The 20,832-nt window shown below is 38.5% G+C and overlaps 1 protein-coding gene across 3 annotated transcripts in view; it reads right to left on the bottom strand.

The window, feature by feature from the left end:
* The window catches only part of rel.L (v-rel avian reticuloendotheliosis viral oncogene homolog L homeolog), a 45,911-nt gene that overhangs the window by 12,142 nt on the left and 12,937 nt on the right, over positions 1 to 20,832 (bottom strand). For 2 of the 3 annotated variants that reach the window (XM_041562652.1, XM_041562651.1), the window contains exons 2-5: positions 15,042 to 15,080; positions 12,557 to 12,699; positions 11,102 to 11,250; positions 7,055 to 7,146 (exon numbers count right to left, since the gene is read on the bottom strand). In XM_041562652.1, the coding sequence (XP_041418586.1) occupies positions 7,055 to 7,146; positions 11,102 to 11,250; positions 12,557 to 12,699; positions 15,042 to 15,080 (423 nt within the window). The remainder of the gene's footprint in view (positions 1 to 7,054; positions 7,147 to 11,101; positions 11,251 to 12,556; positions 12,700 to 15,041; positions 15,081 to 20,832) is intronic. The other variant, XM_041562653.1, reaches the window with a different exon arrangement.

Raw genomic sequence — 20,832 nt, forward strand, 5'->3', positions numbered from 1 at the left:
TTATTCTCATTGTGATCTGATTGTTGGGCGCTAGGTACCGAATCCACTATTTTGGGAATACCGAAACCCAATCCTAATTTGCATATGCAAATTAGGGTCAGGAAGGGAAAAAGTGATAAAACATTTTTACTTCCTTGTTTTGTGACAAAAAGTTGTTCGATTTCCCTTCCTGCCCCTAATTTGGATATGCAAATTAGAATTCGGTTGGCCAGGCACAAGGATCCTGCTATAAAAAGGCTGAATCATGGCCGAATCCCGAACCCCATCCTGGATTTGGAGCATCCCTAGTCCTAGAATCAGCCCGATATCGCCCACCTCAAGGTGGGCATATCGCAGAGAGATCTGCTCATTTGGGGAGATCGCCAAAACGAGCTGATCTCCCTATGTATGGGCAGCTTTTGCTCATGACCAGATTACAGCTATAAGAAAACAACAGTCATCGTATTGTAGCACTGGTCTATACAGAAAGCAAATCAGCACCTGCCACAAATGTAATCCTGTCCACTAGCTTTGTTCCTTCTAGGAGGGCCACAACAAAAGTGTGGGAGCCTCTTCCCTAAACAAACATTTGTATATGTCGCTGCGACTAATAAAAACCTGCGGTTTATTCCACTTGTAACAGCCCTGTTGTGCCCGTATCCATTTTACTAGATGCAAAACGAAGTCACCACATAGACCTGGAATTGGCTTAAAGGGGTGGTTCACCTTTACGGTAACTTTTAGTATGTTATAGAATTGCCAATTCTAAGCAACTTTTCAATTGGTTATCTTTATTTATTTTTTATAGTTTTATAGTTATTTGCCGTTTTCTTCTGACTCTTTGCAGCTTTCAAATGGGCGTCGCTGACTCCCTTCTAAAAAAACAAATGCTCTTTAAAGGAGAAATCAACCTGTGGGGAAAAAAACCCCTAGCCCTCACCCCAGGTATCCCTCCCTCCCTCCTCCCCCCTGGGGAAATGCCCCATTCTCCATACTTACCCCTCGTCACAGATTCTTCCAGCGGAGTTCCAAGTGTCCATCTTCCGGCTCTTCTGTAAGCAGACTGGGAGATCGGTATTTCTGCTCATGCGCAGTTTGCCGGTTTGCGCAACTGCGCATGCGCGGAATTACACGGCTTACAGAGGACACAAAAGATGGATGTGTGGAACTTTGCTGGAAGAATCTGCACCGAGGGGTAATTATGGAGTATGGGGCATTTCCCAGGGGGGGGGGGGTAGTTAGCCAGGGGGAGGAGGGAGGGAGGTCTACCTGGGGTGGCGGGTAGGGTTTTTTTTCCGCACAGGTTGATTTCTCCTATAAGGCTACAAATGTATTGTTATTGTTACTTTTTATTACTGATCCTTCTATTCAGGCCTCTCCTATTCATATTCCAGTCTCTTATTCAAATCAATGCATGGTTGCTAGGGTAATTTGGAACTTAGTTACCAGATTGCTTAAGATGCAAATTGAAGAGCTGCTGAATAAAAACCAAAATAACTCAAAAACAGGGTCTCTACATCATACTAAAAGTTATCCCAAAGGTGAACAAGCCCTTTAAGTTAACTATTAGTATGTTATAGAATGGCCAATTCTAAGCAAGTTTTTAAATTATTTGCCTTTTTCTTGACTCTTTTCAGCTTTCAAACGGGGGTCACTGACCCCATCTAAAAACAAATGCTGTGTAAGGCTACACATTTATTGTTATTGTTACTTTTTATTACTTATCTTTCTATTCAGGTCCTCGCCTATTCATATTCCAGTCTATTATTCATCAGTGCATGGTTGCTAGGGTAATTTGGACCATAGCAATCATATTGTTAAAATTACAAACCAGAGAGCTGCTGAATTAAAAAGCTAAATAACTCAAAAAACAAAAATAATAAATAATGAAAATCAAATTCAAATTGTCTCAGAATATCACTCTCTACATCATACTAAAAGTTAGTTTGAAGGTGAACCACCCTTTTAAGTGTACCAAAGTCTCAATTCATGGCCGCTCCCTCTGCACACAGCATTGATTCAGGTTGGTATTGCTTTACTATGCTGTCTCTCAACATATGAATGGGCCGCGCTACTTCCCACAGCAGGTATGAAATGGAAAAACTGCACAGCACAAAAAAAAAAAAAAAAGAAAAGAAGCCTAAAATAGAGCGTCTCTGTGAAGTGAAACAGGAAGTTCTTGTCTTTAACCAGAAAATGAATTCAGGATACGGAGAAGCACACATCTGTTACCTGTGTCTCATGCGCAATGGTTTGACTAATTCTCTTTCCATTTGCAGCAGGAAAGGGTTAATTGAAAGATGCCATCAACGTAAGAAGAATATTCTTACTACTAGAATTAGTGTCAAGTCGAAAAGACAGAGGGGCATTTGTTGATTTAATGACACAATAAATATAGGCTTTTGTTCAAATGGGTGGTTCACCTTTATGTCAACTTTTAGTAAGTTATAGAATAGCTAATTCTGAGCAACTTTTTAAATAGATTTTTACCTTATTTTTCTTCTTCTGACTCTTTGCAGCTTTCAAATGACCCCAAATTCCCTGTAAGGCTACAGATGTATTGATATTGCTACTTTTTATTACTCATCTTTTTATTCAGGCCTCTCCTATTCATATTCCAGTCTCTTGCTCAAATCAATGCATGGTTGCCAGGGTCACTTGGACCCTAGCAACCAGATTGCTGAAATTGCAAACTGGTGATAGGGGCCAGGGGATAATACCATCACTGCAGGGCCTGAAAACGGATCTGTCATTTATGCAAAAAGTTATCAGTTCCTTACATACAACCCATACTGCTCGTAAGGGGACCAAAGTTCCTAACCACACTGGGGCAGATATATCAAAGGTCCAATTTCGAGGTGATGGGGAGTTTTTTTAAACTCCCGTCAACTCTAAATTTGAATAAAAAGAGACCAATCAAAATTTATTAAAAAAAAATCTAAGTTTTTAATTTTGGGTGAATAGGCTGTATTCAAATCGATAGAATCAAAGTTTTACCGCTTTTGATCCAATTCGAATCAAAGGATTTGCCCCAAAAAACGATTTTTCAAAGTCCACCAAATGACTCCAAATAGGCTTAAGGAGGTCCCCCATAGGCTAAACCAGCAATTCAGCAAGTTTTAGATGGCGAATGGTCGAAGTTGAAGTTTTAAAGAGACAGTACATAATACATTTTGATATTCGAAGTCGATATCTTTTCAATTCGAATCGCATTTTGGACTATTCGATAGTTGAAGTACACTAAAAATAACTCGAAAATCAAATTTTTAAATTCGATTTTTCAATTCGACCCTTAAAGTCTGCTTCTAGCTGTGTGGATGTTTCCTTAGTTAGCTATATTCTAGATTTGTGGCCATCTGTATGAAAGGCAGACTTTATTTATGACGAGACCTGGAACAACAGCCTTAAAGGAACAGTAACACCAAAACATTAAAGGGTTTTAAAGGAATGACAATATAATTGCCCTGCACTGGTAAAACTGATGTGTTTGCTTCAGAAACGCTACTATTAATTCAAGTTTTTTTTCTGCCGAAACCTCGATCAAAACCTGACAAAATGTCTAGCCCCATGTCAGATTTCAAAAATGAATATAAAAAAATCTGTTTTCTCTTTTGAGAAATGGATTCAGGGCAGAATTCTGCTGGAGTAGCACTATTAACTGATGCGTTTTGAAAAAAAACATGTTTTCCGATGACAAGATCCTTTTAAACTTTAATTTGGAAAACATTAAAAAAAAGGGAAGCAACTGAAAAAAGTCTTTATATTTGGTGAAAACAAATTAACTGAAAAAAAGTGTTTGGAAGGTGAACTCCCCTTTGGAGAGCTTACATATACCGCAGACAGATGTAAGAATGCAGAGTACATCTTACTTATATAATACATTTGTATACACAGCATTATCTAGTTTTATAATACATACAATAGTGCACACAAGGGAACATACACTGCAATAAGTATACACTGTGACAAAGATAAACTGCTGTTGAGTGACACAGGCACTCGACTGTGAGAATGACCTGAGCTGACATGCGAAAATAAAGACATATAAGAACAGAACGGGGAAAAGGCTTCTTTTCCTTTGAAGGTAACAATACAACGGAATTATGGAAACAGAACAAAGTGATTTGCTCAATCAAGCGCAACCACAGACACCATCAAGCAAAATCCCCCACGTTGCTCTACGTCAGCGCACACTACAGAAGCAAAACAAACCCACGGGCTTCATCTGGATTTCTGGTTATCTTCCCACATCACAATCAAGTTCAAATACCGGTAGGTACTAAAAAAAAAAATCAGTGTGCTCAGTTTTAAAAGATTTCACCTCCTTTGGCCTAACTGAACTGAAATATTTCCCACAACTGCTTGGGCATTGTATATTATTTTATATTCCTATTTATGAGTTCAAGTGCTCAGCGTGTCTAGATATGGCTGCAATGAGTTAGGTCTATTGCATTGAAAAACAATAACTTCTCTCCCTTAACTGGAGTCCTGCATCGGGTCTGGTACCTGTGGGTTACCCGCAAAATGCTGCAGTACCCTGCGGGTTGCCGGTAGAAGTTTCGGGAGCGGTACAGATAAGGGTCTGCGGTTCTCCGTGTTGGTATGTGTTCTCAATAGCGAGTTTTACTCCTTTTTTTCTAATCACGTCTACTTCCAATGATGTCACTTCCGGTTCACAATGACAGCGCTTCCTGTTTTACTCCTTTTGTTCTGTTCACGCAAACTTCCAATGATGTCACTTCCGGTTTTCAATGACAGCACTTTCTGTTTTTTGATGGTCAGCAGTCGTGGATCGGGTTGCGGATAAGGTACTTGCGGGTCGGGTAGCGGGTCCAAGTGGGTAAGTATGCGGGTTGCGGGTTGCGTTTAACAAATTGGTTCCATGCAGGACTCTACCCTGAACCCCATTCTATGTCCAAGTGGTGAATAATGAAGATTTAGGGAGGCTGAGCCTCAACAAAATAAGAATGACTCCTATATATTTATATATAATTGTATAATGTCAAATGAAAAGTCTTTCATCGGTAGCCTTCAGGTCTGGACTGAGATTAAAAATAGGCCCTGGTATTTCAAGTACAGGTATGTTATCCAGAATGCTCAGGTTTTCCGCATAACGGATCTTTCCATAATTTGGATCTTAATACCTTGAAAATGAAAAAACGTTATTAGGACATACTCTAGCTTGATGCGTTTCGTGCCAAAGGTGGGCACTTACTTAGGCCGTTGAGTAAGTGCCCACCTTTGACACAAAATGCGTCGGGCTAGAGTATGTCCTAATTAGTTTTTTTCATTCTTATAATTTTTGGGCACCGTCTTCACTAAACAGTCTTTCCCGATTTTTGCCTTTTGAAATTATTCAACTTTGCACAACCCTTGGACTGGGGGTACTTTGGGATATGACTACTGTGTATAATGTTTGATCCCCTTGAATAAGACATTTGTGACTTTAATTAGACTTTGAATTACAGTTAGAAAAGTGGAGGCACACACCACAGCAACACTTCACATTTATCTAAATACCTTAAGTCTACTATAAAAACATTAAATAAACCCAATGGGCTGGTTTTGCTTCCAATATGGATTAATTATATCTTAGTTGGGATCAAGTACAAGCTACTGTTTTATTATTACAGAGGAAAAGGAAATCATTTTTGAAAATTTAGATTATTTGGATAAAATGGAGTCTATGGGAGACAGCCTTTCTGTAATTCAGAGTCTGGATAATGGGTTTCCGTATAACAAATCGTATACTTGTCCACAGAGGCCCATCACCACCCCAATATATAGTGACTGTGGCAATTTACAGCAGCCTCTCTGGCATTTGCCAGAACCCACAGATTGGCAGTCTGTGCCTGGTAGCCTTTACAAACAAAAATTGTTGCCGTACTTCATTGTTTCTATTGATAGCAATACTAACTTTGAGCAGAGTGGGTCTTGCCAAGTATTTTCCAAGGTAGAATCTTTAAAATTTTATGCAGCCTTTAGACAGTATATATATATATATATATATATATATATATATATATATATATATATATATATAATATATATATATATATATCTGTATCTATCTATCAATTCTAGGACTCTAAATTCTATTTATAGCTCTATATACAAGAGTACCTCAAACAGCCATGTAAGCAGCCAAGTAAAGTGGGCACTATGTGGAAAAAAAGGGGAATAAACAAACATAGCATCCAATAAACACACAGGTTCTGTTGCAGTTAGAATGTTCAAAGCAGAAATGCGATTGGTGGTCTGCTAACTGAATAAGGGACTGGAATATAACCAGGTGAGTGGCCAGCTGCTGATTCAGGCTTTGCGCATGAGACGGCATTTCAGATAACTGCTGCAATCACATTTCACAAATTATCCTCTAATAATGAAATCCTGCTATTTTTAGCATCTAATTTTCCTAGAGACAAAAATAGTAATGGCCAAAAATAACTGTTTGGGGAAATCCATGAAGATGCAAAAGAAACAAGGCTGGCAAGATCTAAATATATACATAACTTATAGTTGTGATATCTTAACTCTTCCTTATCATTCTTATGCACTACAACAATATCTGAGTAAGCGCTTTATTATTCAACTTCCCTTTCATCATGAGCCAAATTTATGCTACTGAGCCTACAATCTCTTCCTGGCCGCACCCTCTGCAACAAATAATTGCTGTCTGGCTGCTACAAAGCAATGAAAAAGAATTTTTTTATTTATTACAAATACAGTGTGTGTGTGTGTATATATGTGTGTGTGTGTGTCACCCAACTGGCTGAACAGGAAGATGCAGCTAATATGAATATTATTCCACTCCAATTCAATGTAGGGGTAGCCCCACATACTGACTGGAAACAACACCAACATGTGAATATCTAATTTTAGGGGCACCTAAAACCTTGCTTATTACTGAACTAGGTAGTTTAGAGCTAAAAATAACAGGGGCATATATAGCATAAAGTGTAATATTGCTTTTGAAATGGAGAAAGGCAGTCCAATAAAGTCATATAAGCATACAGGCAAAACATAATTATCACTAAGTACCCAAGAAGTAATTGCCAAAAGGCAGGTGACTTACCACCGAAAGGGTTCATTTTGCGAAGTATTCGGGCGTGGATTGCCTCTCGGACTTCTTTTCGACGAACACATTGAATACCCAAATTCTGAAAACTGAAAGAACCACTGAAATGTCATTATATGTTACCTGGGAAACAATTCTCTTTTCCCCATCTCTTGCAAATGATCTCTGCTTTGTGAGAGGGAGGGTGAATGAACCCTGGCTGCTATTATTTGCAGGTTACACATATGGATCACACAGCTCTGTATATTCATGACATATAAATGCCCAAAATAATAAAAATAAAGATCATATTCAGTTAAGTACATCATAACATAATTGCCAGTTTTTGGTATAGAGTTGGCAGAATACCAGTCACTCTCCCAGTCTGCTCCTTTTTCAGGTATACAGACTAGCGCGGAGATATAAGAGATGCTTTATCCCACATAAATAAAACATAGCACTTCCTAATTGCACTAGAGCCTTAAAGGAGAACTAAACCCTAAAAATGAATATAGCTAAAAAATGTCATATTTTATATACTGAACTTACTGCACCAGCCTAAAGTGTCAGCTTCTCAATAGCAGCAATGATCCAGGACTTCAAACTTGTCACAGTGGGTCACCATCTTGGAAAGTGTCTGTGACACTCACATGCTCAGTGGGCTCTGAGCAGCTGTTGAGAAGCTAAGCTTAGGGGTCATCGCTAATTGTCAATCAGAAAATGAGGTTGGTCTCTAATATAAGCTGATGCTACAGGGCTGATTATTAGATTCCAGTGCTAGCTGCACTGGATTCTGTCCTGCCATGTAGTAATTATCTGTATTAATTACTAATCAGCCTTATATTGTGACATTTATATTCTACATGTACTGTATATTGTGAGTGGGTCCCTAAGCTCAGTAAGTGACAGCAGCACAGAGCATGTGCAGTGAATCAGCAGAAAAGAAGATGAAGAGCTACTGGGGCATCTTTGGAGACACAGATCTTTACTATAAAATGCTGTGGCTGCATTGGGCTGGTACAGAAGCCCCAAACATAATGTACAACATTTCTAGCCTACTTCTTTAGTTAAGCTTTAGTTCTCCTTTGAATGGCTACAATCTGCAAGGAACCTATCCAGATAGGCTGTTTGCCACCATATTTCTTATTTGGTCAATCAATGCTAGGTAATCACAGGGGATCTTTCATTTCATTGTGAAGCATCGCATATAGAAGCTATAAAACCCAAACAATCCAGCATTGAAGTGCGAGTGCTTCATCAGTAAAAGGGGATAAATCTCTCTGTGATCAAACAGTACCTGGAACAGTTCCTGCAGCAACACAAATGAAATAAAAAGGCAAGTGGCTTTGTAACAATATCGCCTGCCTCTCAACAGATCTCCTATAGACCTCCTATAGACCTCCAAAGGGTCTGTCTAAATTTTATTTCAGTATTTGCTGAAAGTCCTACAGATATTCATGTAGGAAAGTAGGAGAGGTCATTACCCTGAACATGCCTTGCATGTACTTAAAAAGCAAGGTGGTGTTTAAATGGCAGGTCAACGTCAAAATAAGAAATTTCCAATCAAAATAAAAAATAATCTGAAGCAACTTTGCTACTGAAAGCAGCATTTGTTGTTACTTAATAAAAAATGTTGCAAAAGTTTTTGTTCACATCAGGGCAGAGAATAGAAAAGGACAGACACACACTTCTTTAAATAGCAATAATGTTAGCTCCTACCCACACCCCTACTATGAACAACTTAAAAACTATAGAAATGTGTAATGAATGTATATTGCAAAGTTGCTTAGAATTATGTTTTCCTTTATAAAGGAAAAAATTATATATATATATATTTATTTATTGTTTGGGGGGGTTGACATTCCCTTTAACAGTAGGCATTAGGATAAGCGAGAGCATAGTTCTCCATTGGAAAATCCCTTAAAGGGGAATTATTGCAAAAATGAAAATGGAATATAAGCTTTAGCATACTGAAATAAGAAACTTTCTAAATACAATCAATTAAAAATTCTGTAGTGTCTGAAATAATCAAGTTTATCTTCAGTATTCCTCCTCATTCTGTCTTCATTCAGGAGTTGTGTGTCAGATATTCACTGACAGTTATATTCAATATATCTTATAGGGGGCTCCTTTTGCCTAGAAGATGTATTAGAGCTCACTGTATTAAAATCACCAGAAATCATGTCTATCTACAGGCAGGATTTGTGTAAAAGGCAGTTATTTTGTTAGATTTTGTTTGTACTGGAATCAATTATTGAGTGTCTTGGAAAGAAAGTCCCCCTCTATAAGATGTATTGGATCTAACTGTCAGTGAATATTTGACTCCCAACTGCTGAGACAGAATGAAGAGGAAAAGATGCTGAGAGATGGATAGTGAAGATAAACTTCATTATTTCAGAAACAATGCAGAATTTTTAATTAATTGTATTTAATACACATCAATCTAATTGATTGTATTTAGAAAATGTCTTATTTCATTATGATGAAGCTTATATTAATTTTCATTTTCGCGATAGTTCCCCTTTAACCACTACATAGCCACTGAGTTGGACCCACGACCAATCATAAAAACCCAAAATAAGCTTATGAAGGCACTAGGACTTTCAGAGAGGGGAAACAACAGGGTTGTTGAACGCTTCAAGCAATATTGCTTGATAAAAACACTCTCTGTCAATCCAGGGCCACTGGCTTGAAGAAATGGAGAAAGCTCCAAAAGTCAGAAAATCCAAAAACTTCCAAAAAAAGTAGAATGTTCAAGCCAAAATGACAGAGTAATGTTTCAAATCCTGTATACTATCCATGCCTACAGAGGTGGCAGATATATCATGCACTGAAAGTGTTCTGAAAAACGCTAAGAGAGTGTTTCCCGTTCTGTGGGTTTCTTGTTACCTCCTACCCACAGCCCTACTATGAACTGGAAAGAATGATAATATGAATCCAAAAAAAAGTGCCATGAATAATGGTAGGCTGAAGTTAAAAAAGGGGAGATAATAAGAGGAACATAAAACTTGCATGCCTCCTTGAGTCACAGATGGTTTCACGGCACAACTATTTTCATTACACAAGCTATTTTCATTTGCATTGAGCAGTATTATACATTCAGCAGAACCTGAACGTAGGCTTAAGGAAATAATAAAAGAGCAGGCTCCGGTGTTAGTCACCAAAGCATCAAGGCAAGAGTGTGGTTGAGGTGTTTATCTGTCATCCACAGTGATTGCATTACAGTCAAGAAAGCAAAAAGCTTGCACTCTTCTGAAGAGCACCATTCTGGTTTAGCGGTTGGACAAGAAGTTAAAGTTAGGAGTTCAAATATGGAATAAACTGATATTTAGCTTAGCACTAAGATTTGTCTTTGTGAACTGGTTTGCTGAAACGTTGAGTGACTGTCAACTGATTTATCATCGGTTGTATATTTGGCATGCAAGTTAAATCAGAGCACAGGCCTCATGTCTGAGGAATATACATTATATTCCTGGCTGATAGAATCAGACGTACAGTTCAGCATCATCTAAAGCTGGCCATACACTATAAGCTCAGCACGTTTGGCGATGGGAAAATAAAATTGCTGGTGTTCAGCCAGATATTGGTAGGGCAGGCCTGTTGGAAGTCTATACACATTGACAAATAAACTGACCAACTCATCTAATGGGCCCGAATCGGCAGATTAAATTTTTCCCATGTATGGGCACCTTAAATGCCACTACTATTCCATGTAAATCAGCAAAGAAATTAGCCCAGTCATCCCTCTGTCACGGCTGCTGCTAACTTTTCTTCTAGCCATGGCACCCAAAATAATGGGTGACACACATAAGTAACTGCTCCTGCCCAACATGTTAATACATAGCAGCATATTAGCTTTCTAACTCTAGAACTAAATTCGTGTAATAACTTGCCTTCTGCATACTGTATTTTGTAGCTTTCATTTACCCAAGTGTTGCCTTTTTCTCCCAGTTACCACCATGTTTTTTAAAATATTTTCAATTAAATTGCAGAAATAACTTCCTTAAGGTCATGTAGAAAAACAAGCAAACACAGAAAATTCTTTTATATGTGTATTATACCCACCATAAAACTGTGCGATCTGAACCAAATTCTAATTCATAATATCCATCCCGGCAATCTTTGCCAACCAAGTCGTGGGGGTGAGGTTTGTGGGGTTCATTTTTTGTAACAAGTGTGATCCTCACTATTCCTTTACCAGTATAATTCATAATCTGCAAAAACACAAAAACAATTGTCATAAAGAGGGACGAATAGCTATAATGATCCTGGCATGCTGTAATAAAATGAAAAACTAATTGACCTGGCTATCTAGCCCATGTACACCTGGGTAACACGGAACCATGAGTATCATGCCATGATATCTAGCCATTCCACTGCAACCTTACATTTGAGTTGTGTCTCACTGGAGTGAGAGTATCTAACATTCTTCCTCTCTTCTCTATGATCAGTAACCTTTAATGTGGTCTATGGGGGAGCCAGTACATAAGGTGGGCATCAGTGACCAAAAAAGATGTGCTAAATTGATACTAACTCTGTATGTGCCCAAACTATTGGATACCAAGATACCTGTTGTATTAATATTGCCCTTATTCATGCTTGGCTGCCTACAGGTGGCTTCCTGTGTGATCTCTGAGGGAGCGGAACATTTGTGTTGTGCACCTTGTAGGAAGACTATTCACTTTCAGCCCACAGTTAATACCGTGAGTTGGTGTGTTGTGGTTGGGGTGTTCAACTTCTCTGCCACCTACTATTTGCATGTAGAAAATAACATGAATGAGGCCCACAGAATTTGTTGTTAAGAAAGAAAATGGCACTAACGTGCTGACACTACTATAAAAAAAAAAAATCACCAAAGTGAGTGCAGTTCTACTTTACCCTCCCCACGGACATTTCTGCTAGGGTAATTTGGACCCTAGCAACCAGGTTGTGAAATTGCACTGCTGAATAAAAAGCAAAATAACTAAAAAACCACAAATAATAATAAAAAAAATGAAAACCAATAGCAAATGTTCTTTGAATACAGGTGAACAATCCCTTTAAAGGAGAACTAAACCCCCAATAAGAATAGCTCATCTGCACTTACTCTGCACCCATACATGAGCAATGTATTCGGGACACTTTCAGGGATAATCAACTATGCCGGTGGGGGGAAGCAGGGAGGGGGACTATCTAGGGTAGTAGGTAGGGGCTTTTCTTATTGGGGGTTTAGTTCTCCTTTAAGTTCACGGCAGATGTAATACTTCTCCATGCAGAGTGTGCTTTCTGCTCTGGGGTGACAGACGTGCAGTCTTTACAGCCATTACAACAGGGGATGCCCAGCCCCAATGACAAAAGCAGGAAGAATATTCTGCACGGAGAAGTGTCAGACCTGTGGTTAGTTTTAAAGCACCCCCCCCAAATTAAGGAACAACGCTGGGGTGGGCCTATTTTATTTCCAGAATTCCCTGATGTTTGTATGTATATTTTTATTTGTACAGTTGAAACTAGTTTAGAGGACGATTATCACATCAGCATTACCTTGATGGACGGGTATGTTCTGTTGTTCTCAGTGCTGTGCTCGCCATGTATACTCCCAGCACATCGCCCTTCACATTTGTATCTGTATCTCATCCCTCTTTGTCGAGGTTGTTCAAATATTTCAATGTGGGGATCATTTAAACCTGAAAGACATGTTTTTTTTTTAACAGCATGAAATAATATAAGCACAAATGTACACAGATATAATCCCACATCCCAATTCACCTGTTGCAAATGTCCGAGGTATTTAGAAACTACAATTTCACTACACACACACACACAGAGATGTGAAACCCAGTGACCCCCAGGCCCTATATACTGTTAAGCTAGGTAAGTTGTCAAATGAGTGGATCTTTGCCCAGTTTGGCCCTGCCTTGGATAAAAGGTTGTTGGTTAACAGAATTTTCTAATCTTTTTGGACAGATATTGGTCAGTATGACTGTTGGCAATGCCCCATATATGGGCCTATAAGCTGCTAACATGGGCTATAGGGGCTAAACTGACAGTTTATACTGGGCACTTTATGGCCCGCTTTAAAGGGGGTGTGCACCTTCCAAAGACTTTTTTCAATTACTTTCCATTATTTATTTATTTACTGTTTTTCCAAAATCTAAAGCTGCCCAGACGCAAAGATATAGTCTTACCAATCGACATTTCATGCAATTTTCAGATCGAGTGTGGATTATTTTTGGTAACTGGCAATTCGTCGTTTAGTAGCTCGGACAGTTTAGAAGATTTCTGTCGGCTAACGATAATTTCTCTGCATGTTTTGCCTATCTGACAATATCAATGGGTGACTTTCAGTAGAATTTGTCAGACATAACTTTCGTATGATTGCTGTCAAGGGCAACACATAATCTGATTTGTTCTTTTACTACTTTATTTAATCTGAATGGTTAGTGGCACATTGGAAGTTGGAACGTTCAATCGTTCGTCGGATACAAGGGTGAAATCTGCACATCTATGGCTAGCTTAAAGGGGATCTATGGTCAAAATCTATAATCTTTCCTTGGCTTTGGGGAATGATTATAAGGTTATTTGTAATTGCAATGCATTTTTTTTTTTTACGGTTTTGATGCTATAATAGCCATTACCTTGCCTGTCAGGGTATTCCCCCACAATCTGCTCAGTTCACTTGTAAAGAAAACTTCAAGGCCAGTGGCCTTCTCATTTGCCTAACCCGCCCACCCACCAATGAAAAAACAGTAGGCGGTTATTTTTACAGATAACGTTTTCAGAAGCGCACACAGCTGAGGGGGAGACTCGGCAGTGAGGGGGAAGACTAGCACAAGCAATGAAATAACCTTACAGTGACATTACAGCACATTACTCGTTTTTTATTCCCACTACACTGTTACCGAATCAGCGCGATCTACTTGCGCTCTCAAGGCAGGCAGGGTAACGGCTATTATAGCATCAAAACCGTAAAAAAAAATAATGTATTGTAATTACAAATAACCTTATAATCATTCCCCAAAGCCTAGGAAAGATTATATATCCCCTTTAAGTTTAAAGTTGAATGTCCCTGTCTCTGGTGTTTGAGTCTGGCAGCTCAGTAATTCAGGTGCAGACTCTCAACTGTTACAATTTTGCAACATTTAGTTGATACATTTCTCAGCAGCATCTCTGGAGAATTAGCAACTATTGTATCAATTCTAACAGCTGCCTGTAATGAAACACAGGGATTCTGCTCAGCAGGGACAAAAATAAGAAATGTATCAACTAAATGTATCAATTTAGAACAGTTTACAGGGTCAGTGACCCCCCCCCCTCCCAGAGCTGCTTTAGAAGGTGAAAAAATGACTCTTTACACTTCGATATTAGAAAAACGGTCACACATAGAAAATAGAAAGTAATTGGAAAACTTTGTTATTTCTGGTGATCTATCGGAAAACAACGAGTTGTTTGAAGGTGAACAACCCCTTTAGCTCTACAACATATGTACTGTGACAGCAGATAAAAGATCCCCACATATACACACCTATAACATCCCCCTAATCTGTGTATTTGTGTGCTTACATACACAAGAGATGACACCAATGCATCATTTGTGTGGGCTACACAGAACATTTTGTATACCCACAAAACTCAGTTCTTGCTCAGACCTATACACTCTGTTGTTCAAACACGTTTTCAAAAGTGCACAAAAGAATGTAAAAAGATCACTACTACTGGTACCCCAACCACAGATATATTTATAGGTACAACAATGATTAACTGGCACATGATAAAAATGACCCTATTCCTCTATGAGAATGGGTCATGAGTCATGGGTAAATGAGTGTAGGGACTGATGTGAATGATGTATAACCTATTGAAAGCACAGTGGAAATGTATCTGCCCTATATAAATACCAGCAAATAATAATAATAGTAATGTTGCCAGCAGTTAGTATCCAGGAAATTAGCTGAGTTTTTTTTGGAAATCCAGCAAAGTAAAGGAGTGAAATGTTTTAGAATTCATTCAACGACAATAAAAAACTTACCAAAAGATGTTTGGAGACGACCATGATGAGAATGTTGAGCTAGGGGTAAAAAAAATTAAAACTATTCAACTGAAAGACAAATTTCTTAAACATATACCTAATGAAATACATTTGTTATAGTGTACAGTATATATATATATATATATATATATATATATATATATATATATATATATATATATATAGTGAATAAAGTACCCCCTCTTGTAAATTATATGGATATTATATGTTACCGAGGAGTTTTATGACCATATAGAAACACAAAGCCAAAGGCCTCGGAACGCCGAGGTAACATCTTATATCCTCATATTTTGCAACAGGGGGTACTTAATTTATTATAATACACAAGTTTTAGTGAGTCATGTGGGACAAATGACATCACTACTATTCATGGCTTTTGTGTATTATATATATATATATATATATATATATATATCATATCTACAATTGGCCAATAAGACACATAAAGAAAGATACATCTTTTCCGCTACTGTTTAGGAAGGATATCCAGATTTTGCTGACCAAAAAGAGAACAGGGGCAGGGATTGAGTGTAAATAGCCATGGTCTGTGATACGTGCTGTGGCTTAAAATATTATGCACATATTATTTGCACATATTGGAAATGCAGTTCCAATAATAACACCTTCTCAACTGTTATAAGTGAATTGCTAAACTTCAAGGCCAGAACTAGGGGGAAGAAAGCAGAGGCCTAGGGCCTGACTATTTTTGGAAAGAGGCATACCTCCCAACATTTGAAAATTGGAAAGAGTGACACAAATTACTGCCGAGTGAAATTTTTTGACCATGCCCATTTTGTGGCCACACCCCCTAAATACCATGTCCATTTTAAAATAATTGGCAGGTTATGGAAAGCCTGAACACATTTCTGGGGGGTTTAAGGTCATGTTATAAGTGTTATCACAGTTTTGCTAATGAAGGAGAATTGCTCTTTAAGCTGAGGGTCTCAGTTTTCCCATGAGACCTGCTTATCTTAAATAGTTACAATTGTTTATGTTTGTCTTAAATTTCACTTTTGTGTTAACTTTTAGTATGATGTAGAGAGTGAAATTCTGAGACAATTTGCAACTGGTTTTCATTTTTTATTCTAAATGGATATTTGGGTATTTAGCTTTTCATTCAGCAGCTCTTCAGTTTGCAATTTCAGGAATCTGGTTGCTAGGGTCCAAATTACCATTGCAACCATGCACTGATATGAATAAGAGACTGGAATATGAATAGGAGAGGCCTGAGTAGAAAGATGAGCAATAAAAAGTAGCAATAACTAAATTTGTAGCCTTACAGAGCATTTGTTTTTTCAATGGAGTCAGTGACCCCCACTTAAAAGCTGGAAAGATTCAGAAGAAGAAGGCAAATAATTCAAAAACTATAAAAAAAAACCATGAAGATCAATTGATAAGTTAGATCTCAAATCTCTCGCTACTGAGCGCTGATTAATAGACACAAGTCATGCTATTATCTATTCTGGCTTTATTTAATATCAAAGATATATCAGTGGGTAAAAATGAACTTGTTTCGTGCCTGCTAATCTAGGCACTTCTCTTCTTTGAAGAAGTGTCTAGGTTAGCAGGCACGAAAGACATTTGTTTTTAACCACTGATGTACCGTTGATATTAAATAAAGCCGGATTAAATAATAGGATGACTGTGTCTATTGATCAGCGCTAAGAAACGAGCGATATGAGGTTTTGCTGAAGCCGGAGCAAAGTATTGGGTGTCTCGCAAGAGCAGCCGGGCGAGATTCGCCATTTCAACTCTGCGTTCTGTTGGAATCAATTGATAAGTTGCTTAGAATTAACCATTCTACAACCACCCCTTTTAAATAGTTGCAATTATATCTAAGTGCAGGTGCTGAGTATTCTGGGCTCTCTGCTAAAAAAAAAGCCTCATTTAATTAAGTTTTAGAAACGTTCCTGGCGTCAGTGCATGGGATCAAAGAGAAACTGGGATTGCAGGCTGAGCTGTCAAAATCGGGACAGTCCCACAGAAAACATGACAGTATGGGTGGTATAGTGGGTTCAAATCCATAAATAGTTTATTGGTGTCAAGATCTATCAATAACACTATCAATTACAGTGCTGCACACCTATGTATAATGTACTTTAATATTCAAAGCTACCACTGGTGTTGCACTTGTCCTGCAACCAAGTCCAGACTAAGAATACTACAATAAAATAAAATAGGCCATGCCATTTAAAATACACAGAGGTCCATTTGCCAGAATGGCATGGGCCATTCAACACTGTCTTGGGTGCCAAATCTCCTCTGCAAAACAGAGTGGTGCTACTGATACTAGCTTTTAAGCCCGGTATATTTATGTAAAATAGCTGCACAGCAAACAAAGTTATGTTCTAAAAATACATTTACGGAGTTATTTCCCTTTTCAGCTATTAGCACAGTATCTGAGGTTAGCTGCTGCGTGCAAATCCTTCCGTCAGTAGACGAGTAGTGCAGGCGGTATGAATGGATGTTGTTAGGTAACATGAGAATTCATTCACACAGCAGTGACACCGTTGAGTTGTGCGCTTAGAAATGTGGTACAATTTGTGACTAAGCCGCTGTGTAGGTGGGCACATCAGAAACCAAAAAGATCAAAATGGCTAAATTTGGAATACAGGTGAAAACAATGTATTTCTAAATGGTTATTTTTACCTGCTAGATAGTATATTACTTCTGTTTATAATGCTCGTGTAGTTGAGAATTAGCCATTAAGCAGCCAGCAATAACAATAGTAAATAGAAATTCCAGTAATAACTCACTCGTTATGCTGCTCTTCTGCTAAATGTCCCTCTATTCTAGCCACAGAAATCAGTTTTCTGTGTAACCAACTCAAATATGCAGTGGAATCTTACAGTAGTTGCAACAGTAGCGAAAAAGCACAGGAATTGGCTGGTAAAAGTGTGGTAGCAGAACCTTAACTCCCAGAATTTCCTCTCCATAATGGGCACAGAAAGACTACTGCCCACACTGCGTCTACAGAAACAGGCAAATGAGGCCCAATTACTGCCAAAGCTGGCTCCACTGCAACCAATTATATATTTGCTTCTAACATTCTTCCTCTCTGCTGTAATTTTACCCAGTGATTGTAAATGAGCTCTGCTGCTGCCTCTCCAGGTCCCCCAAACCATCTCTACTTTCTGGTACAAGTACCCACCGAGGGTTACTATGCTGGGTATCAATTTTACTTAGGGATTATACTGGCATGTCTGGGGTTATTATGCTCATTATCCATTTTCTATGGTAATTATACTGGAACATCTGGGTTGTGCCCAGATCTTTGCCCAGGGCCCACCAAGGCTTTAAAACAGCCCTGCCACAAGGCAGTCTTCTTCTGTCAGCAAATAGAGGAAAAACACTGTCCTGTGGTATGTTTAAAGGAGAACTAAACTTTAAAAATTAATATGGCTAAAAATGCCATATTTTATATACTGAACTTATAGCACCAGCCTAAAGTTTCAGCTTCTTAATAGCAACAATGATCCAGGACTTCAAACTTGTCACAGGGGATCACCATCTTGGAAAGTGTCTGTAACACTCACATGCCCAGTGGGCTCTGAGCAGCTGTTGAGAAGCTAAGCTTAGGGGTCATTGCTAATTGTCAATCAGAAAATGAGTTTGGCCTGTAATATAAGCTGATGCTACAGGGCTGATTATTAGATTCCAGTGCTAGCTGCACTGGATTCTGTGCTGCCATGTAGTAATTGTCTGTATTAATTACTAAATAGCCGTATATTGTGACATTTATATTCTATGTGTACTGTATATTATGAGTGGGTCCCTAAGCTCAGTAAATGACAGCAGCACAGAGCATGTGCAGTGAATCTGCAGAAAAGAAGATGGGGAGCTACTGGGGAATCTTTGGAGACACAGATCTTTACTGCTAAAGGACTGTGGTTGCCTTGGGCTGGTACAGAACCCCAAACTACTACTTTAGTTAAGCTTTAGTTCTCCTTTAATATGGACAGAACTAGGGGTAGGCATGAGAGGCACGTGCCTAGGGCTCAACGGTAGGGGGGCACCATTTAAGGGTTAATATACTATCCCCCCGAGTGCAAATGTTGGAGCACTAAGGGGTGACTGCAAAAGTGCGCCCCTCAGTTTCAACAAACACTTGTGCCTGGGGTCTGCACCATGAGCTGGATTGACATATGTATGCAGTGCTGTATATATAGGGCTCATAGAGTTCTCTGCATCCATTTTGGAGTGCACTTTCTCATAGCATACATTAAAATGAGGATGGTGACAGGGGGAGTTTTATGTCTCTCTGATTGTACAAGCTTATTTGGAAGTCATTTGTCTCTTAAGAATTACTTTATCTCTACAAACACTTTCCCTTTAACGAAAGTACAGTCATTTCCCCATGACCTGAACAAATACTGCTTTTTTTTTTTTCTCACTGAAGAAGCCGCTTTTGAGCGAGATGAATGTTATGTTTTACCACGAAGGTAGAGTGGCCGCATGCCAGCATGTCGCCTTACACATCTACGGGAAACGTCTTGCAAGGAATGCGGCCTGACTAGTAACGACAGCTTTCTGCTGATTTATGGGACACAAATCCATCTGTACAGCTTTAACTGTTTCAGCGCAAGAGAAAGCCTTTGCCACATCGGAAAAAGTTGTAGGCCTTAGTAACACGAGGAACGAGGCAGCACAGTGTATCATGTGCGGAGGAAGTGGAAACCGTAAAAAACCATAACAAGCTGGTGAAGGTGCTAGCTCCTATATATATATATATATATATATATATATATATATATATATATATATATATATATATACCACCAGGAAGGCCAGCACTCTCGTATAAAGTGTTCATATGCCTGGGTGCACGATAAATAAACCATTTCCATCGATTCCAAAAGGATCAGCACTCACAGGACTTAAAAATGTGAAGCCAGTTTATTTGTAGAACAGCATAGGACTAAAGTTTCAGCTCCATTTTTGAGAAAGGCTTCTGATGGAGCCAAAACGTTAGTCCTATGCTGTTCTACAATAAAAATAAACTTGCTTCACATTTTTAAGTCCTGTGAGTGCTGATCCTTTTGGAATGGATATATATATATATATATATATATATATATATATATATTGAATACAGTACCCCCTCTGGTAAAATATAAGGATATTGTAAGTTACCGAGGAGTTTCATGACCATATAAAAGCTTTTATACAGGTCATGGAACTCCAAGGTAACTTCTACTATCCTTAATATTTTGCAACTGGGGGTACTTTATTTTTATAATACACAACTTTCAGCGAGTCATGTGACAGAAATGACATCAGAACTCACCGTTTATAACTGATAACTTCAGAACTCAGCGTTTATAAGGATATCATTTACAAGATATTCATGGCTTTTGTGTATTATATTTATTGTGTCACAGTAATGACAAGGAAAAAGTGGAGTCAGATACATATAACATGAAGAGCTCAAATTCATTGGACAATGTTTATAAGCTTATCGCTTTAAACGGTGGTGCTCATGCCCCAGACCTTCAGCAATAGGGAGTATAGATTGTTTTTCTTCAGTAACTCCGCCCATGTAACATATTATTGGTTCCTTTTCCTTTAAATACTCTGTTTGTTGAAAGAAAGTTAGCCTATGATTATGTGTCCTTCTGTGACATGAAATGCGTAAGTCAGTTGTTTTTAAACATAATGTAAAATATAAATGAATATTATTTAAACTACGGGCTCCTGGATGCTACATTCTGAGGTTCCAGATTGTTGCCTGGCTGTCACTATATCTACCAAGGAAAGAGCAGGGCTAATA

This window comes from Xenopus laevis, chromosome 5L, assembly GCF_017654675.1.
Source record: "Xenopus laevis strain J_2021 chromosome 5L, Xenopus_laevis_v10.1, whole genome shotgun sequence".
NCBI classification, from domain to species: domain Eukaryota; kingdom Metazoa; phylum Chordata; class Amphibia; order Anura; family Pipidae; genus Xenopus; species Xenopus laevis.